Source organism: Entelurus aequoreus, linkage group LG11 (assembly GCF_033978785.1).
Source record: "Entelurus aequoreus isolate RoL-2023_Sb linkage group LG11, RoL_Eaeq_v1.1, whole genome shotgun sequence".
NCBI classification, from domain to species: Eukaryota; Metazoa; Chordata; class Actinopteri; order Syngnathiformes; family Syngnathidae; genus Entelurus; species Entelurus aequoreus.
The window spans coordinates 38,816,728-38,836,920 of NC_084741.1; the positions used below are offsets into that span (position 1 = coordinate 38,816,728).

Consider the following 20,193-nt stretch of genomic DNA (forward strand, 5'->3'; position numbering starts at 1 on the left):
GAAAAAAACACACAATTGGTTTTGTTTTGGCATAAATACTTTATTACCAACATTTGTAATATGCTGATTAACATGTAAACTGGATTATTTGTATTCCTTAAACATAATTGTGTGTACATGTAAACATAGTGACTGAATCAAAAGCCTCATCTTCCAGCTGTTACTAATCCGCACCTATATTATACAATATTACTATAAGAAATTGTTCCACCCCTGTCTAAAAAAAGAGGAACCAAAAGATTCATACATGTAGCTCTACTTTTTCCAAAGTTTTTCTTCCTGTCGCTTACACACCTGGAGATGAAGTTAGCAAACTGCAGTGCAGAAGTTATGATGCTAATTTTGCACAGCATCTCAGAAATATGATTGTTTAATCATAATTTATCAGTTGTTATGTCACTGATATTTACATTGGCTGTCAATATCTTTTTTACAATTTGATTAAGCTGAGAGTTCAAAATATTGTAACCAAGCTGTGATGCATCTTGAAATGTGTGTTTTTTGTACTAAGAGAAGTGCAGCATTGTCCGTCAGTATGATTGCTAACTACGCTTAAGACAATGACAATGACCTGGCATGTGGAATTATGATTCAGTGCTAACTTATTTCTGACAGTAGAAACAAGGTTCAGTTGGATGTGTTCGCTACTGGATTTCACAGTATTTAATAGATATTTATTTACACACCAGGAAAAATTATGTAGTATAGTTTGTAAAAACACTTACTGTAAAACAACATTTGTCATTTGACAAGACCTCGGTGAAAAAGCAGGCTTATTTTTTAAGGTAGTTTATACCATGAAATGTCCAAATGTGTTAAGGGTTAATAAATTATGAAAAAGTGCCACATACAAAAATGTATGTCTTTATTCCTTACCCCCAAAATAGGTATTGATTCCAATATAGACTCCTATATGTACATGTATATGCTTTAGTTTGTTAAATACATGGTGTTTTTATTGGCATTTCATGGCTTAATGTAAACAGACTAATATATGTGCATCATCATGTTAGTTATGTTCCTTTGTGAAAGGCTGCAAGATACATTTAATTCAATCCATTGATCCCTTTTTTAGTTTATCTGTGATCATTAGATCTTCTTTATTTTTGTTTTTTTACTTGTATATTAAAGCTTATTTCTAATGTAAAAAAGTGTAAAGGATAAATACAGTATGTATGTACAGTAAAAGTGTTTGTTAAAAGATTCATGATCTGAAGCTAATGTTTGAAATTCTCTCTTGTGACCACAGTGGCATACCAAATGTACATGTTATTCACTTTTTTTTTTTTTTCCCATCAGTAAAAATATATTACCAGAAGTTGGTTTGTTTCCATTTTAGGTTGAACAAATATCCATCCATCCATCTATTTTCAATAGGGTCAGGTAAACCGGAGCCTATCCCAAAACAAAAATAATATGATAAATTAAGCTTCAGGGTAGAAAACATATGAATGTTGGTTATGAATAATGCAAAGCTATACAGTACAGTTTGTCTAAATAAGGCCATGTATAGTTACAAACAACTACATATTTTTAAAGGGTCATTTGTGGTATTGTGTTGCATATTTATCTGATAAGAATATTTACATGATTTCTATTTCAAAATATGTACACAATAATAAAAAATTGCATGTTTTTATAATTTTAATTTAGGTTTTGTTTTTAACATTTACATTCCATAATATACCTAAACCTGGTAGAAAATACCCTCGGATACAAGTTGGCTGAATGCATTCTTTGACATCACCCACTATATGTACAGTATATTAATGCAATGTTTGTCTCTCATGTGAACTGTTTGCAGTGCAATTGCTGCAATTTTGTTGTGTTCTTCATTTAACCAGCAGGGGGTGTTTTGCATTACTTTTCATTCTCAGATTACAGCCAGCCAAGGGCAACTAGAAGAAACCCTGGATCACATTGTTGTTTTTAAATTGACAGATTGCAATATATGATTATGCATATTAGTGTAAGTCCTAAACTTTAAATTATGTCGATTTTGTTTAAGAGCAAAATAACGATTTTTGTGTTGCGTTTGACGGAATGTTCCAATCATTAATATCGTGTGAATATTGTAATGTTTATTGTATGTTTATTTTGGAGGTGAGTGTGTGTATAAGTGTTCTTTCCTGCCTTTATTAGTTTCCTGAAACACTGTCACTGGGTTATTTCTCAGTGTCATTTCTTGTCTGGTCTTGGGTTCTTGTTTCATAAAATGCTGACTAAGAATGTTTTTCACAAGTTTGAAAATGTCTTGTGTGGCTCTCAGGTCATTAGATACCCTATGATCTAATGCATCATGAAGTCTGCTGCTATTCCACCAAAAGTCAAGATGGCGGTACACTGCGTTGTTCCATTCGTGAAGATCATATTTCCAGTATGTGCTGGCCACGTCCAAGGATCCCGAAATTTTATGTCTGTCATGTAAATATTGTTTTTGAAAACCGTCCATAATCTCATAAAGGGTCATGCGCTTTCGGGCATCATTTGGGTTTGGCTGTGTATTTTGTTTAGTCTATGTCTGGCTCTGTTCATCTTTGCTGATTTTTAGTCTCTTGTATGGGCTAATACCAATACATGACATGATATTCTAACATGTCAGGAAGCCCTTAACCTATAATTGTGACTGGCACATTGCAGTCTGGTTAAAGAATGGCTAAGGGCCTCATTGTCACGTTTCTGCCTGAGCGCTTGAAGTTTCTCTTATTCGTATTCTAATTCTACCATCCAGCCGCCGGACATGCCCAGCCTACATAAAAGAGAGACAAGCGCATAAATCGTGAATGAAGGCGAGAATATTACTAATCTAAAGGACTTTGCCATGATGCCTTTTTTTGGCTGAGTGAAATTATGGAACATGGAGTTTTACTAAAACTTGTGAATGTCACTGAAATCCATGTAGAAGATAACACTTTAAATTTGAAAAGGCCTTATCAGTCCAGGCAGTACTTGTCATGTGTACGTATGTTGTCATAGTGATTTAGTGCGGATTCAAGTTTCAAGTGTGATCACCTTCCCAGTGGCGCCAGACTTATTGCAGCTTCAGAAGCCTGTAGGAGCAAAAGTACTTAAGGCGATGGGAGAAAATGTGTGCAAACCCCAATTTGACTGGGAACGCCTACATTTAAGTTAAGTTAAGTTTAAAGTACCAATGATTGATTTAAGTTAAGTTAAGTTAAAGTTAAAGTACCAATGATTGTATCTACGGTCCGTAATATCATCAAAGGGTTCAGAGAATCTGGAGAAATCACTGCACGTAAGCAGCTAAGCCCGTGACCTTCGATCCCTCAGGCTGTACTGCATCAACAAGCGACATCAGTGTGTAAAGGATATCACCACATGGGCTCAGGAACACTTCAGAAACCCACTGTCAGTAACTACAGTTGGTCGCTACATCTGTAAGTGCAAGTTAAAACTCTCCTATGCAAGGCGAAAACCGTTTACCAACAACACCCAGAAACGCCGTCGCCTTCGCTGGGCCTGAGCTCATCTAAGATGGACTGATACAATGTGGAAAAGTGTTCTGTGATCTGATGAGTCCACATTTCAAATTGTTTTTGGAAATATTCGACATTGTGTCATCCGTACCAAAGGGGAAAAGAACCATCCGGATTGTTATAGGCGCAAAGTGTAAAAGCCAGCATCTGTGATGGTATGGGGGTGTATTAGTGCCCAAGACATGGGTAACTTACACATCTGGGAAGGCGCCATTAATGCTGAAAGGTACATACAGGTTTTGGAGCAACATATGTTGCCATCCAAGCAACGTTACCATGGACGCCCCTGCTTATTTCAGCAAGACAATGCCAAGCCACGTGTTACATCAACGTCAACATCATAGTAAAAGAGTGCGGGTACTAGACTGGCCTGCCTGTAGTCCAGACCTGTCTCCCATTGAAAATGTGTGGCGCATTATGAAGCCTAAAATACCACAGCGGAGACCCCCGGACTGTTGAACAACTTAAGCTGTACATCAAGCAAGAATGGGAAAGAATTCCATCTGAGAAGCTTAAAAAATGTGTCTCCTCAGTTCCCAAACGTTTACTGAGTGTTGTTAAAAGGAAAGGCCATGTAACACAGTGGTGAACATGCCCTTTCCCAACTACTTTGCCCGACAGCAGGTGAACGTGCCAAACACTAACCAGAGGCAGGTGAAACCAATCAGTACCCATGGTGACCAAAACAAACTCAGAAGTAGACAAAACAGGAACTAAGGGAGTCCAAAACTAACAGAACATGACTAAACAAAACATGATCCGGGCCACGGATCATGACAAATGTATGTGCTGTTTTCCGAAGTCTTCCCTCGTCGGCCAAGTAATACAAAGTACACGCTACATTTTTTATCTCACATCCACGGTATCCCGCATTCTCATTGTCTCCCCTTTGACAAATGGACAAATTATTTTGCGAAGTCGAATCACAGCTGACCTGGACATTCGAAAGTTCTCTTTGGCTGCCATTCCTCTGGCCCAACACACTCGTTGACAAACATATTCCACCAGGCTGCCGTTCTTCCAGGCCTTATCCAAAACTGTCGCTCAATATTGCTATGTTGCCGTCTGAGATGTGGTGTATCCGAAATAGCTGCAATCGAGCGTTTCCTTCTCTTAAGGTATTCATGTGTGATTTCTACAAGCGCTTGTACATGTAGAAGCAGGAGAAACACGGGCATGTCTGGATGATTCGCCTCCATCTTTTTACTGTTTACCTGTGAGTGGAAACTGGTTGTTATGAAACTGGCTGTGGTGCGTTGTTTCTGACATCTCTTTCTCTCCGAACTCAGTTTATAAACAATCAATGAGTCCATACTGAACTAAGAGCCGGAGATTCAAGAAAAAGACGGCGCACTTACCCGTGTAACAAAATTCCCAAAGAGGGGAACCTTAAACGATGGCTGACACAGGGTTTAGGCTAAATAGTTATTAGTTTAAGGAACTATGCCGCTTAAGATAGACAGGGCCTCTGAGTCTTTATGACGAAATGCATTTATGTCACTACATGTCGCACGTCGGTGTTATTATGCGCATGCTAATTTTGAAGGCTCCTAGCTCTCTGGCTGAGAGCTTAAGCAAATATCCAAATAAGTACGTCCACCTTGCTGTGATGTCATGACATAGCCAGAATACAAAACCCTGCGAACAGAGGCACCAAAACTGTGTGAAAGCTCACACCAAAATTCAGAAACCTTATGTTTTGATGCTTTAACACGAGTATCCAACATTGTTTCAAAAATGTTTAAGTCAGAAATGACGAAAATCCTCATAGGTCTCCTCAAAGCACATGGGAGAATAGGCCCATAAGTGAACAGTGTTATGATGAAGCTGGTCTTAAAATATTGTGTTCCAATATGTTAGAAAATGGATGGATGGATGGATGGATGTTACACTATACTTACATTAAATATCAGAAGCTTGTGACAAGGTTAGCAGAAACGACAAAATAAGTAATAACAGGACACTCTGAGGAAGCTTTGTCAGAGTCGTCAATGGACCTAGGTGATTGAGACCGCGAACCATATCCGCTAAACGGAGGCGACCCTTGATCTATCCCTGCAGAGTCGGCTCGATTTGGGTTAGAGTTGAATACATTTATTGAAATAAACTTGGGATCCATTACAATTCAAAACGCTCCTGAAATGAGCATTATGTAAAGCAACAAGAGTCTAATATTACATTAATAGTGCTAACCAATGTGTGCATTTCACACATTGTAAAAATGACACCTGATGCCATCTTAGAAATAGATACAACTTCCACATTTTTATTGACTTTTATTGCAAGATTGAATCGACGGACACAAGAGTCTCTGGAACATGACGACACAAGAAAAGTGAAGAGGTTGGTGGGAGTTTATAAGGAATGCAAAAATGATGATGGCAAAACCGGAGACTTGTGAGTAATTGAAAACATATGTAGAGAGTAAGACAAGGATAGGCAGGAAGTGTCTGTTTCAAAGTAAAACATTAAACACAACAAGCTGTTATAAAAGCATAGTACAAGATATTTTTTGATTTGCTTATCAGTGAATGCATTTAATAAAAAGCTGTTTTTAGAATTACAATATATGAAAACTAAAAAGTCAATCATTTTAATGTGCTGCACATCATGATTTGATCACCTCCGAGTGAGTAGTGTCATCACACTACTGTTGCTTAATAAGCGCAATAGATTTAAATGGGGCTACTTCCTCTTTGGACATGTCCTAACCCAACCGGAGAGCTCAAAGAAAGGTACAGTGCATTTGGGGGTTTTTTTGATACCGATGGAATTATATATTTTATTAGGAGGGAAACATAGATTCCGTCTGTGTGAAATAATTCATGTCGTCTGTAGTTTACTAGTACAAATCTAAAAAATTTGGTCGTTTTTAAGAAGATAACACTTATTAAACGTCACATCAAACTATGTACACGTTTAAAAGATATCAAAAAGTTGTATTGAAATACAAGTGTGGAGAGACGACATGGAAAAAAGATCATTTTGCAGGTAAAAGTATTTAACAGTTTTTTTACCTTTGTGAAGAAAAAATTAACCTTGTTAGGCAATTGTAAGATTTAAATTGGACTAAAGATTTTTTTTTCACACAATGTTCCAGTGACTTGCCTGAAAGTTGCACACCTTAGACAGTATATCTACTGTATTTTAATGATTTTAATTAATTAATTTAATTTAATTGATTAAAATGATTGTATTTTCAGATTTTAATTTAAAATTATTATTTTAAATCTTTATTTTTGCCTTTTTTTTTTCTTCTGTAAAGCACTTTGAATTGCCTTGTGTACAAATTGTGCTCTATAAATAAAATTGCCTCGCCTTGCCTATATGACTACACCTAATTGTTCACCACAAATACATTTGAAAACAGAAATTTTCAGTAAGGACGGTTGTTAGCACAACTGACCCACAGTCAGGAGATCTGGGTTTGAATCTCTGTCAGATCAGTTTGGTGTGGAGTTTGCTTCCTCCCACAGTCTAAAAATGTCAATTTTAGGTTGACTTTTAGGTTGACTTGTATGTAGATTTAAAATGTGCTGTGTTTAACAGAAAATTACTGAAAATCCAAAACTGGTGCCACTTTTGTTTTTACGGTACACTTCTGGTGTCTGAGCTGCCAGTTTTTTACCTTAAAAACTCCTTTTTTTATGATGCCATACTGAAAAGTCAAAGCATCTAGGGGCCATTTTGTTAATTAATTCTGTAAAAATGTTTTTTTTTTAAATTATATTTCTATATATCTCAGGGCATTCAATCGATCCCAACTGGACTGTTTGGTTTGCCTTGGAAGATGTTTCGCCCATCCGAGTAGGCGTCATCAGGCTTGGTCAGATCTAGTCTAGCGGCTGGTGCCAAAACCCCAAATATTTATACACCAAAAAACTGGGAGGGTGTGCCTGGGCAATGATGGTCCGCCCTATTGTAGTGAGAAAAACAACTGTTTTGATGCAAACAAGCAATAATAATACCTGGGATTTATATAGCGCTTTTCTAAATACCCAATTAATGCTATGCAATGCTACTGTAAAAGCCAAAGGCAGTCATTGAAGTGTAATTTCCCCTCGTTAGCATTGAGGTATTGTGTGGCAGAACGATTGCTGTGGATCGACTACTACCAGTCCCAAAAAAGTCAAAGTCCCCCCGTAAGCATTCCATTTATCCATCCATCCATCCATTTTCTACCGCTTGTCCCTTATGGGGTGCGCGTGGCCATTCAGTTGTAAACAAATGACACAAATGGCATTCTGGTCACAGAAGGTGGAGGCTAAATTGCAGATTCTTTTAGGATTAGACAGAGTTCTGGACAGGGAGGACGGATGGTATGAAAGAGGAGTGAGTGAAGCCATCTATGTCAAGGTTGAAAAACCATGCCTGATCAAAAGAGGTGGTCTGCGACACCACCTGTCTCACACATACAACACTGTCCTTTCAAACATTCCTAAAAGACTGCAATTAAGCCTCCAACAAATAACTGGACTTAGAATAACAGTAATGCCACACAATACCTCAATACTAACAAGAAGAAATTACACTTTAAGGACTGTTGTTGGCTTTGGAAAGTAGGATTGCTCGTTTGCATCAAAACGGTTGTTTTTCTCACTACAATAGCGAAATCATCCTTGCCCAGGCACACCCTCTTTGTTTTCTGTAGTATAAACATTTGGGGTTTTGGCACCAACCATTGGACTAAATCTGACCAATCTAAGTGTATGAGCATGAACTGATGAAGCCTATTCGGATTAGAGGCGAAACATACTCCAAGACAAACCAAACAGTCCAGTTATGATCAATTGATTGCACTGAGATGACAATGACCTGGATGAATGAGAACATTCATAGACATATTTCTATACATGTTTATTGACAAAACTCTGTGTTAAAGGTGAAAAAGTGTATTATTATTAGTTATTAGTATAAAAAACTTTTTCTTATTACAATGTATTTATTTATTTTATTTTGAGAATATACCTTAAGCCAAACTTCAGACACCCCTGTTCCAAATCAGGGGTTCTTTACCTTTTTGACTTCTGGGCCCAACTTTTCCACTACAGAAGGGGCTGGGGCCCACTCTAACATTAACACTGACTTAGTAATCTTACTCTTGATTTTAATCATACTCAATAATTATATCTAACCTACAGGATAAACTATTTCAAATTATATAAAAGCATGTGTTAATTGCAGACTATTATTAAGCCTTAGGTGAGGCTCATTACAAAAATAAATACTAGTCAAATAAACTGCAAAATAAAGAATTCATAAAAAAAATGTTTTATATACAATTTAAATACATTTACACAGTGCTAAAAAAAATACATTTGAACTAAATAGTAATGGATAATAAACGTTTCTTAACTAAACTGTCAATAAAGTTAAAGTTCACTACTTTAGTCATATTCTTCGCGCTTAAAGCCTACTGAAATGATTTTTTTTTATTCAAACAGGGATAGCAGATCCATTCTATGTGTCATACTTGATCATTTCGCGATATTGCCATATTTTTGCTGAAAGGATTTAGTATAGAACAACGACGATAAAGTTCGCAACTTTTGGTCGCTGATAAAAAAAAGCCTTGCCTATACCGGAAGTAGCGTGACGTCACAGGAGGAAGGATTCCTCACAATTCCCCGTTGTTTACAATGGAGCGAGAAAGATTCGGACCGAGAAAGCGACGATTACCCCATTAATTTGAGCGAGGATGAAAGATTTGTGGATGAGGAACGTTAGAGTGAAGGACTAGAGAGGCAGTGCAGGGTGTATCTTTTTTCGCTCTGACCGTAACTTAGGTACAGGGTCTCATTGGATTCCACACACTCTCCTTTTTTTATTGTGGATCACGGATTTGTATTTTAAACCACCTTGGATACTATATCCTCTTGAAAATGAGAGTCGAGAACGCAAAATGGACATTCACAGTGACTTTTATCTCCACGACAATACATCGTTAACGCACTTTAGCTACGGAGCTAACGTGATAGCATCGGGCTCAAATGCAGATAGAAACAACATTTTAAAAAACCCTGACTGGAAGGATAGACAGAAGATCAACAATACTATTAAACCATGAACATGTAAATACACGGTTAATAATTTCCAGCTTGGCGAAGCTTAACAATTGAAGCTAACTACGGAGTGGCGGCGGCGGCGGGCGTTGTAGCTTTCGACGACACCCCAGCCGCCATCAGAGTCGGCAAGAAACATATATTTCCCCAAAGTTACGTACGTGACATGCACATAGCGACACGCACGTACGGGCAAGCGATCAAAAGTTCGGAAGCCAAAGCTGTACTCACAGTAGTGCGTCTGCTATCCAGCTCAAACACAACACAACCTCCTGATTGTGTTTCTGTAGTCCGCCGCTAATACACCGATCGCACCTACAACTTTCTTATTTGCAGTCTCCATTGTCCATTAAACAAATTGCAAAAGATTCACCAACGCAGATGTCCAGAATACTGTGGAATTGTTCGATGAAAACAGAGCAGTTTGTATGGTGACACATTGGGTACGAATACTTCCGTTGCCGTCGTGACGTCACGCGCATACGTCATCATACATAGACGTTTCCAACCGGAAGTTTAGCGGGAAATTTAAAATTGCACTTTATGAGTTAACCCGGCCGTATTGGCATGTGCTGCAATGTTAAGATTTCATCATAGATATATAAACTATCAGACTGTGTGGTCGGTAGTAGTGGGTTTCAGTAGGCCTTTAAGCAACTTCTCTATGACTTTACCTACCTTCTGCTGTTTGTTTGATATTGTCTTTTACTGCCACAAGTGGTGGAAAAGTGTATTACAACTGAGTACCGCTGCAGCCAATATGGTCCACAGCTCGTGGTCCAAAAATGGGCCCCGCCCTATGGGCTAAAAAACACTGCTCTATATTTCCTATAATTAGGGCATCGTGCATTCAATTGTTTTAAATGTCTATTCCAAGTTTATATGCTCAAAGAGGTGGCTAAGCAGTAAACTGTTTATCTCCAGTTCTTCATAAACTGTGTGGAGCCGCACCTCCATGTCAATAGTCCTCCATTTCAGCAAATAAACTGCAATTTGACTGAAGCAGGAGGACGAAGCTCAACATGTTATACACAGGGGAAGAGCAAACAGCAGCATGCATGCTAAAAGCTAAGCTAGCCGCCAAACTAGCTTGAAATAACACAAAATATAACTGCTTAGTTATCTTTAAGATTTGCAATTGGAAGCATGCTACATCAGAAAATAAGCAGTTATTTACAGGAAATTAACAGATAGATTAATAGGAGTCTAGTGAGCATAATATAACAACAACTGTTCAGCTGTTTTGTTGTTTTTTAGCAACCACTCTCAGGCATACGTACGCATAAGAGGAAGACAGATTGATCCATAAATTCACAATGTTGATACCATGAATAGTATCATTATATGATTGAAATTAACAAACGGTACAACATGGATGGATGGATGGAGTGATTAAATCGGTATCTTTACTTTATTTCATTATCGGAATCTGCAGCATGAAACTCTGATCGGAACTTCTCCATTTCCAACATATCAACAAAATGATATGTGTAAATGTTTTTTTATGATGTTTTCAAATATAAAGTGAACGTTTTGTGAAAGTGTACTCCTGGGGAAAGAAACCGTAATAACATTTATATTCAAGTTCAAAGGATTTATACTGTATTTACATACTGCTTGAAATTAGGCCTGTGACAATAGTACATTTTTGACCCTGCCTCTTAAGAGAATCGAGACTCATTGGGAATCTGAATCGAAACGAGGTACTGGACTTGGAACCGGAATTGTCTAAATTAATTCACTCGCTTACAATATAAGTGTGACTCTGAGTATGAATATTTTTTGTCTATATGTGTCCTTTGATTGACTGGTGACCAGTCTAGGGTGTACATTGCCTCCCTCCCCAAAGCCAGCTGGTATAGGCTCCAGCTCACCCACAACCATAATGAGGAAAAGCGGTATTAGTGGATAGATAAAAGTCCCCAATAAAATTGTATTATCATAGTACAGGTGTGAGAGTGCTGACAACCAGACCCTGAGGCACTCCTTTATTGATGGACAGGAATACAGTTTGAAGTCATTACAAACTATAGTGATTAGAGCATTATTGTGGTCACTCTGCTGGTTAGCATACAGAAATAATGAAATGATGAAGTAACATCTATACTGTCGACAGAGGAACTTGCAGCAATGTTGCGTAATTGCTTATACTCTGTGAACAGCAACATCATAAGCTATGATTTAAGGCTATTGCACTAAAAGAAAATAATGCATCTGATTTGTTTCTTTCCAGCAGGTTCAAGACAATGGAGATTATGTCTACACCTATCTCTCGCGTCAATGAAACAGGTGTAACAGGGGAAGATTTCTCAGAGTATGACAACATTTATGGGAATCATACAACCGATCCATACACTGAGTTGAGGCGGTCTCTAAACACCATGTCTCTCATCGTTTACTCATTCGCCTTTGTCCTCGGAGTGCTGGGCAACGGCGTGGTTATCTGGGTAACTGGATTCAAGATGAAGAAAACGGTCAACACAGTCTGGTTCCTCAACCTCGCCGTGGCCGATTTTCTCTTCACAGCATTCCTTCCTTTGAGCGTGACGTACACGGCTCTAAATTTCCACTGGCCCTTCGGCAAGTTCATGTGCAAGATGAGTAGTGCAGTTAGCGCTCTCAACATGTTTGCCAGCGTCTACATCCTGATGGTGATCAGCATCGACAGATGTGTCTCCGTGGTGTGGCCCGTTTGGGCTCAAAACCACCGAAGTGTCCAGAAGGCGTCCCGTGTCAGTGTGGTGGTTTGGGTGCTGGCTCTGATTTTGAGCACTCCGTACTTCGTCTTCAGGGACACGGGACCGTCGTTTTTTAGTGAAGACGTTATCAACTGTTTCAACAATTTTGTCTTTTCTGATGACTTTCTCACACCACATCTGAATGACCTCCGACTGCTTCGTCTTCAGGCTCTGACTGTGACCCGCTTCCTTCTGGGTTTTGCTATCCCCTTCACAGCCATCATCTCCTGTTATGCTGCCATAATCCACCGTCTTAGAAAGAATCGCAACCTTGCCAGTCAATCAAGTCGGACTTTTAAGATCATTGCCGCAGTTATCATTGTCTTTTTTTTCTGCTGGGCTCCCTTTCACACTCTTGTTTTAATGGAGATAGTCAGCTACAGGTATTCAAGTGTAGTATTCCAAAATGTCATAACGATTGGGCTCCCCATAGCCACTAGCCTGGCCTTTATCAACAGTTGTCTTAATCCACTGCTGTATGTGTTCATGGGCCAAGATTTCAAGGATAGAGTTTGTAAATCCATCCTGAAAGTACTGGAGAATGCTTTCCAGGAAGAGAGCTCTCATGCAGAGTCAAAGACAGTTGAAACTAGTCAAGGCAATGAAAATATTGAAATATGAGTGATGAATTGTGAACAAATATTGAACTATTTCAGTGCAAATAGAAATATTATTAGTGTCCCTGTATAGTTTGTATTGTTGTCTTTTAAGATGCACTCACTTTGTTTTGGACACTCACCAAACCGTCATTTCTACAGCACTAGTTCACTGCAAAAAAATTCCTGTAACACTTTCCGAATTAAGCAGGTGTAGTGCATTAAAGATACCCTTTCAACAAAACTGACTTGTTATAAATCTAATATGTGTCCCTAAAGCCTGTTTGTGAAAACTAAACATAAGACAAATCTACCATCTCACTCACTTGTTTGCTTTACTTTAGAGAAAAAAGGTGTTTGAATCGCCACGCTTCAAGTTCCGGATTTTGAATACAAAAACCCAAACTAGGAACCATCCATCCATCCATCCATTTTCTACCACTTATCCCTTTCAGGGTTGCGGGGAAGTAGGAACCAAACACCACTAAACACAAGACAAAACCATAACATGGGTAAACTAGTAGGGATGTGCCAATTGATTGGCCACTGATCAGTATCGTATGATTTTTGTAAAAAGTATGTGATCGCCATTGCCGATTACTGCATTTTATCACAGATCACAAATGCCGATCCCCTCTGGCTGACAAGCAGCTACCAGCTAATTATGTGTATCCATACAGTGTGGAGCCGCTCCACTTTCATTACCGCAAATAAACTGCAATTCTTTGTATCTTAAGTTTTATTATCAAGTAGCATTATCACCGGAAGACGAGGCTCGGCATATTGTACCCAGAGGAAGAGAATAAGGAAGTAGTTTATATTTTCTTTATTTGCTTTATTAAGTTGCTTGTATTGAAATGTCCTGGATATGTCTCACCCCTTGAAACAGAGATATTGCAATGTTTGCATGTTGTTGTGTGACTTGTTGGCTGCTCGAGTTTGTAATATTGCCACACTCATGATCTATGCTTTGGTAGCAACAGTCTGTCATTGGTGCCTGGTGCAATGGTCTTCCATTTCTGGGGAAAAGAGGTAAAGAAGAAGTAATTTCTGTGTAGCAACATTAGCATGCTAACAGACTTATTGGGATGTGTGCGCTCTATCTAGGTCATAGACCTGAAGTTTTCTACAAAATAAATATTAGTATAGTATTGGATATTTAGTTAGAAGTACACTCTGGTACCAATACCTTCAAAAACTGCTGTATCGGCATCAAAACATTCTTATATTTAAGTAATTTTCGGCGTACCTCTATTTTGAGAATCACTGAGCCAGAAGAATAGTGGAATTCCGCTAAATAGTGGGCGTCTGGGATGCCTGATTAATGTTGTTCTAAGGAGTGTCCGAACTTTTTACATCAAGGGGCCACATATTGAAAAGTCAAAACAGATGCAGTCCATTTTTCATGTTTTTATTTTGTAAAAAAAAAAAAAAGAATAAAAATGTCTAAATTTTGTCTGTTATAATGACAAAGAATATTGTAATTAAATATCAATATCAATATTTTACCTTTTTTGTCATTACATAGTCTTCAATCAATCAATCAAAGTTTATTTATATAGCCCTAAATCATGGGTGTCTCAAAGGGTTGCACAAGCCACAACGACATCCTCATCTCAGATCCCACATCAGGGCAAGAAAAAACTCAACCCAATTGGATACAATGAGAAACCTTGGAGGGGACCGCAGATGTGGGGACCCCCCTGGGCGACCGGTGAAATGGACGTCGAGTGGATCTTGTTCAGTGGTTCTTAACCTGGGTTCGATCGAACCCTAGGGGTTCGGTGAGTCGGGCTCAGGGGTTCGGCGGAGGTCAAGACACACCCGACTCATCGTGTAAATAAAAACTTTTCCCTATCGGCGTATTGCGGATACGGCAACAGCAGAAGTCACGCTGATTTGCAGGTGTGTAATTTGTTGTGAGTTTATGCACTGTGTTGGTTTTGTTCTTTGAACAAGGTGATGTTCATGCACGGTTCATTTTGTGCACCAGTAAGAAAACATGGTAACACTTTAGTATGGGGAACATATTCACCATTAATTAGTTGCTTATTAACATGCAAATTAGTAACATATTGTCTCTTAACTAGTCATTATGAAGTACTTATTAATGCCTTATTTGGCATGGCCTTATTATAACCCTAACCCTCTAACTCTGACCCTAACCAAATAACTCTAAATTAAGGCTTTGTTACTTAGAATATGTTCCCAATACTAAAGTGTTACCAAAAACATATAACTTTGTCTTGAATTTGAAAAAAATGTTTTTATTTTTTTTTCACTAGAGAAGGGTTCGGTGAATGCGCATATGAAACTGGTGGGATTCGGTACCTCCAACAAGGTTAAGAACCACTGATCTAGTTAATAGTGTGAGAGTCCAGTCCATAGTGGGGCCAGCAGGGGATCATCTTGAGTGGAGACAAGTCAGCAGCGCAGAGACGTCATCAACTGATGCTCAGATGAGTAGTCCACCCCGGGTTCCGACTTTGAACAGCTGGCGCGTCATCTGTGGTCACCTAATAACCTCTCTACGCAGGAGAGGGGGGCAGAGCAGAAAAGAGACGGCAGATCAACTGGTCCAAAAGGGGGGTCTATTTAAAGACTAGCGTATACAAATGAGTTTTAAGATAGTACTTGAATGCTTCTACTGAGTTAGCATCTCTAACTGTTACCGGTAGGGCATTCCAGAGTACTGGAGCCCGAATAGAAAACGCTCTGTAGCCCACAGACTTTTTTTGGGCTTTGGGAATCACTAATATGCCGGAGTTCTTTGAACACAGATTTCTTGCTGAGACATATGGTACAATACAATCAGCAAGATATGATGGAGCTAGACCGTTTAGTATTTAATACGTAAGTAGTAAAACCGTAAAGTCGCATCTTAAGTGCACAAGAAGCCAGTGCAGGTGAGCCAGTATAGGCGTGATATGATCAGACTTTCTTGTTTTTGTCAAAAGTCTAGCAGCCGCATCTTGTACCAGCTGTAATCTTTTAAAGCTAGACATTAGGGATGTGCGTATCGATCCTGTGGTATCGATATATCGATACTCACACGCTACTCATTTGTCATCACTTTTCTGAAAAAAGTATCGATATAAACCAAAAAACGGCGTGTGGGGGGTGCAAGCATCACTTTCAGATGTTTTTGATGACTTACTTAACTTACTATGTGCTGGGACACCCCTGTACCTGGCAGAGTATAGAGCTGGCCCAGTCACGTCACAGGAGACAGCGAATGAGCGTCGTCAACGTGCAACACACACACAGCCAGCCGACAGCGATGCAGCCAGGCATATCCAGTGTCAGGCATTGTTTATTTTATTTTTTTACTGAATATTTTTGTTTGAATGATTATCCTAAATTCAAATAATTTCCACACAGGGGAATTTACTGTTAGTTGAAAATTGCTTGAGTATTTAAAACAAGATAAGAAAGAGATACAATTTGGAGATTCTTCATCTTTGCATTACAGTTTTATTTTTTTCCAAGAAAATCTTGAAATATATGATTGAATGTGATTTTGGTTTTAATCTGTAACATGATTTCTTACATTTCGAAAACATTAGCCTATTTCATATTTCATTCATTGCTAATTATATCACAAACTTTAAAAAATAATTGCAGCTTCTTGCGATTCGGATTTGACAGTTAATTGGAAAGCCCTAATATCTAATTATTATTATATATAATATATAATTATTATTATAATATTTAATTTATTTTTCTTATTTATTTTATTTATTTTAATTTTACTTTTATTATATATTGACCATAATACATGTGGTATAAATGGTCCGTATTTGTCTTGTGATTTGTCTTAAATAATAATAGTAATAATATTTTTGACTGACAAAAATTGCCAATAAGAAATTAATGGTATCGGTATCGATGAAAATGCAAGAAAAGGTATCGGTATCGTATCGAATCCTAAAAGTGTGGTATCGCCCATCCCTACTAGACATAGGGAGGCCCGAAAATAATACGTTATAGCAGGGGTCACCAACCTTTTTGAAACCAAGGGCTACTTCTTGGGTACTGATTAATGCGAAGGGCTACCAGTTAGATACACACTTAAATAAATTGCCAGAAGTAGCCAATTTGCTCAATTTACCTTTAACTCTGTTATTATTAATAATTAATGATATTTATCTTTGTGGAAACACTGATCATCTTAATGATTTCTCACAATAAATATATATAGAAACAGATAAATATCAATATGCAACACTTTATTTTTATATTTTCTCTAAGTGCACATTTTTCAAATTGAACATTTTCAAATGGTCACTTCTAAGACAGTCTTGTGAAATCACAATATCCCATTTTAACTAGCTAGCCACTAACATTTTTTAACAAATCATGAATTACTCATGTAAAATACAAAAGTAAACTCTCAAATTTTTAAATCATGTCACACTTTGAACTGGACACCAAATCTGTTATCTGTTTCTTTGTCAGTTAGTGGGAAGCCTGGCATTGCATGCTGTTAACTAGTGTGTTGTACTCTGGTGTGTAACTTGACACTGCAACTCTGAGTGAGTCTTGCAGATGTGCATCAGTGAGGCGTGTTCTGTGTTTGTTCTTGATGAAGTTCATGTCAGAAAAGGCTGATTCACAAAGATAAGATTTTTCCTCATTGTTTGCGGAACCTTCTTAATCTTTTGGACATATTTTCACAGCAATCTGGCCTTAAGCTTAATTATGATAAATGTAAAATGTTAAGGATCGGAAATCTAAAGGGAACGTCCTTTCGAATGGAATGCAAAGTGCTTGTTTTGTGGACAGATGGACCAGTTAACATACTTGCTGTTGTTGTCGCAGAAAATCTGGAAGATCTAGGCTCAGTAAATTATGATAATCAACTAAGAAAGCTGGACAAAATTATGCAATTATGGAAAGGGAAATCCCTAATCTTGTATGGTAAAATGTCTATTGCCAACTCGTTAATTATTCCTCAATTTATTTATTTGTTTTTGTCATTACCAGCTCCATCACAAAACTTTTTTAAGATTTATGAGCGGAGGGTCTTCGATTTTGTCTGGAACGGCAAACCAGAAAAGATTAAAAGAAAGGTTTTGTACAAAGAGTATGAATATGGGGGCCTGAAACTTCTCAACCTTGAAGCTATGTGTCTGTCTTTAAAAGCATCAATTGTTCCAAAGATGTATTTAAACATTGAGTGGTACACAAATGTCCTGTTGGACAAAAAACATGTACTGTATCAAAAGAAATTGTATCCTTTTTTACAAGTGATCCCCTCCCAGAGAGTCTGCTGGGAAACATGGCGGGGTTCATAAAGGAAACCATCCACTCATAGTGGTGTTTTCAATTTTATGTGCCAGAAAAAAGAGACGATATTTTGCAGCAGTTAATATGGATGAACTCTAATATTGTAATAGATGGAAAGCCTTTCTTTTGGAAAAATATGTTTGAAAGAGGAATCATTTTTGTCAATGATATTATCAATGAGAATGGTAAAATTATGAAGTATGATGAATTTAGAGCTATGTATGGTGATGCTTGCTCAAGCTTTTCATTTTATCAACTAACTGGAGTAATTGGGAAAAGATGGAAACAAATAATTAATTATGGAACTACTAAATTATTAGTTTGTAAACCTCTAATAAGAAATTCTAGTTGGCAAAAAGGAACTAAAATAAATAGAAAAATATATAATTTTTATTTAATAAAGAAATCTTTGAAGGCTGCCTCATACAACACAAATGGAAAATGGGAAGACTTTTTTGACTGCCCGTTGCCATGGGATGCCATATTCAAACTAATCTATAAAACCACTATCGATGTGCAAAATCGTTATTTTCAAATTAAAATTATTTATAACTTCTTACCCACAAGGAAAATGTTAAAATTATGGAATATGACAGAGTCAGATGATTTCCGATTTTGTTGTCAGGAGCCTGAATCCACCCTGCATTTGTTTTGGTATTGTCATATTGTGTCTTTGTTTTGGGTGGAAGTTGAAAAAATGTGTTTAAGGATTGGTTTCTTTATGAAGCTTAATGTGGTTTCTGTTATTTTAGGAGAGTTCATTGACAATCATGATTTAGTCAATTTAATTATAGTACTCTGTAAAATGTTTATTTTTAAGGCCAAAAACAGATATTCACTTAGTATTACTATCTTAAAACATTTATTCAGTATTTTCTAACTTTAGAAAGTTACATGGTTGAAAACGATAATGATGCCAAAAAACATTAAAAAAAAGATGAGAAGTCCTCAAAGGCTTATTTTGAAAGTATAATTATGTTTATAGAATATATGATATCTGTTGTTGTGTTCCCTAATTTGAGTGACCTGGACATAATCTGGACTGTACATAAATGCTTATTTTGAAAATGTAATTTTGTTTATAAATTATATGCAATCTGTTGTGTTCCCTAATTTTTTTCTGTGTACATGAATGAAGGTGTGTGTTGCTGAGTCCGACTTGGACATTATCTGGACTGGGCCTGGTTTTAAAAACCCTTTAAACAAATCTAATTTCATTGACAACCTGGTCTGTTGAAGATAAGGCCCTTTTTTTTTTTAAATAAAATAAAATAAGATAAATAAATAAAAAACATTTTCTTGGATAAAAAAGAAAGTAAAACAATATAAAAATAACTACATAAAAAATTGTAATTAATGAAAATGTTAGTGGACCAGCAGCCTATACAATCATGTGTGCTTCAGGGACTGTGTCCCTTGCAGATGTGTTGTCTATGTTGTGGGAACCAGAATATTGGTAGCAGAAAGAAATAACCCCTTTTGTGTGAGTGGGTGTGGATGAGTGTGCATGGGGGAGGTTGTTTGGGTTGATGCACTGATTGAAAGTGTATCTTGTGTTTTTTCTATGTAGATTTAATTTAAAAAAAAAAAAAAAAAATTTTTTTTTTTGTTTACATTTTTTTTTTTAGAACAGGCCCGCGGGCGACTCATCTGGTCCTTACGGGCGACCTGGTGCCCGCGGGCACCGCGTTGGTGACCCCTGCGTTACAGTAATCCAGAGGAGATGTAATGAACGCATCAATCTTCTTGCAATATTTTTTTTACAATGTTACTGTTGTTTTGTTTTTATTTCAGAAATGTTCTGCGGGCCAGCAAAAGTACAGCTGCAGGACGAAAATGGCCCGTGGTGCCACACGTTGGACAACCCAGTTCTCGGTCATCATTCTTATATTGTATGTTGTCACTTAAACGAACTGTATATTTGCCGTCAAATGACTACACCTTTCAACCCTTTTCTTGTCTGAGCGTAATGTTGATATTGTTAAACTTTGTAATATTGAATAATAAATTA

At 37.5% G+C, this 20,193-nt stretch overlaps 1 protein-coding gene across 2 annotated transcripts; it reads left to right on the forward strand.

The window, feature by feature from the left end:
• The first annotated feature begins 6,216 nt into the window (after nt 1–6,216).
• On the forward strand, nt 6,217–13,099 carry LOC133660665 (chemerin-like receptor 1). 2 transcript variants are annotated; one of them, XM_062064244.1, is made up of 2 exons: nt 6,217–6,232; nt 11,796–13,099. In XM_062064244.1, the coding sequence occupies exon 2, from the start codon at nt 11,806–11,808 to the stop codon at nt 12,916–12,918; it is 1,113 nt and encodes a 370-aa protein (XP_061920228.1). In that variant the 5' UTR covers nt 6,217–6,232; nt 11,796–11,805; the 3' UTR covers nt 12,919–13,099. The 2 variants fall into 2 exon arrangements, with proteins under 2 accessions (XP_061920228.1, XP_061920227.1); XM_062064243.1 differs by having other exon boundaries at nt 6,220–6,232; nt 11,793–13,099.
• The last annotated feature ends 7,094 nt before the right edge of the window (nt 13,100–20,193 follow it).

Coding starts and splice junctions, on each gene's coding strand:
- LOC133660665 (XM_062064244.1), top strand. CDS start 11,806: ATGGAGATTATGTCTACACCTATCTCTCGCGTCAATGAAACAGGTGTA.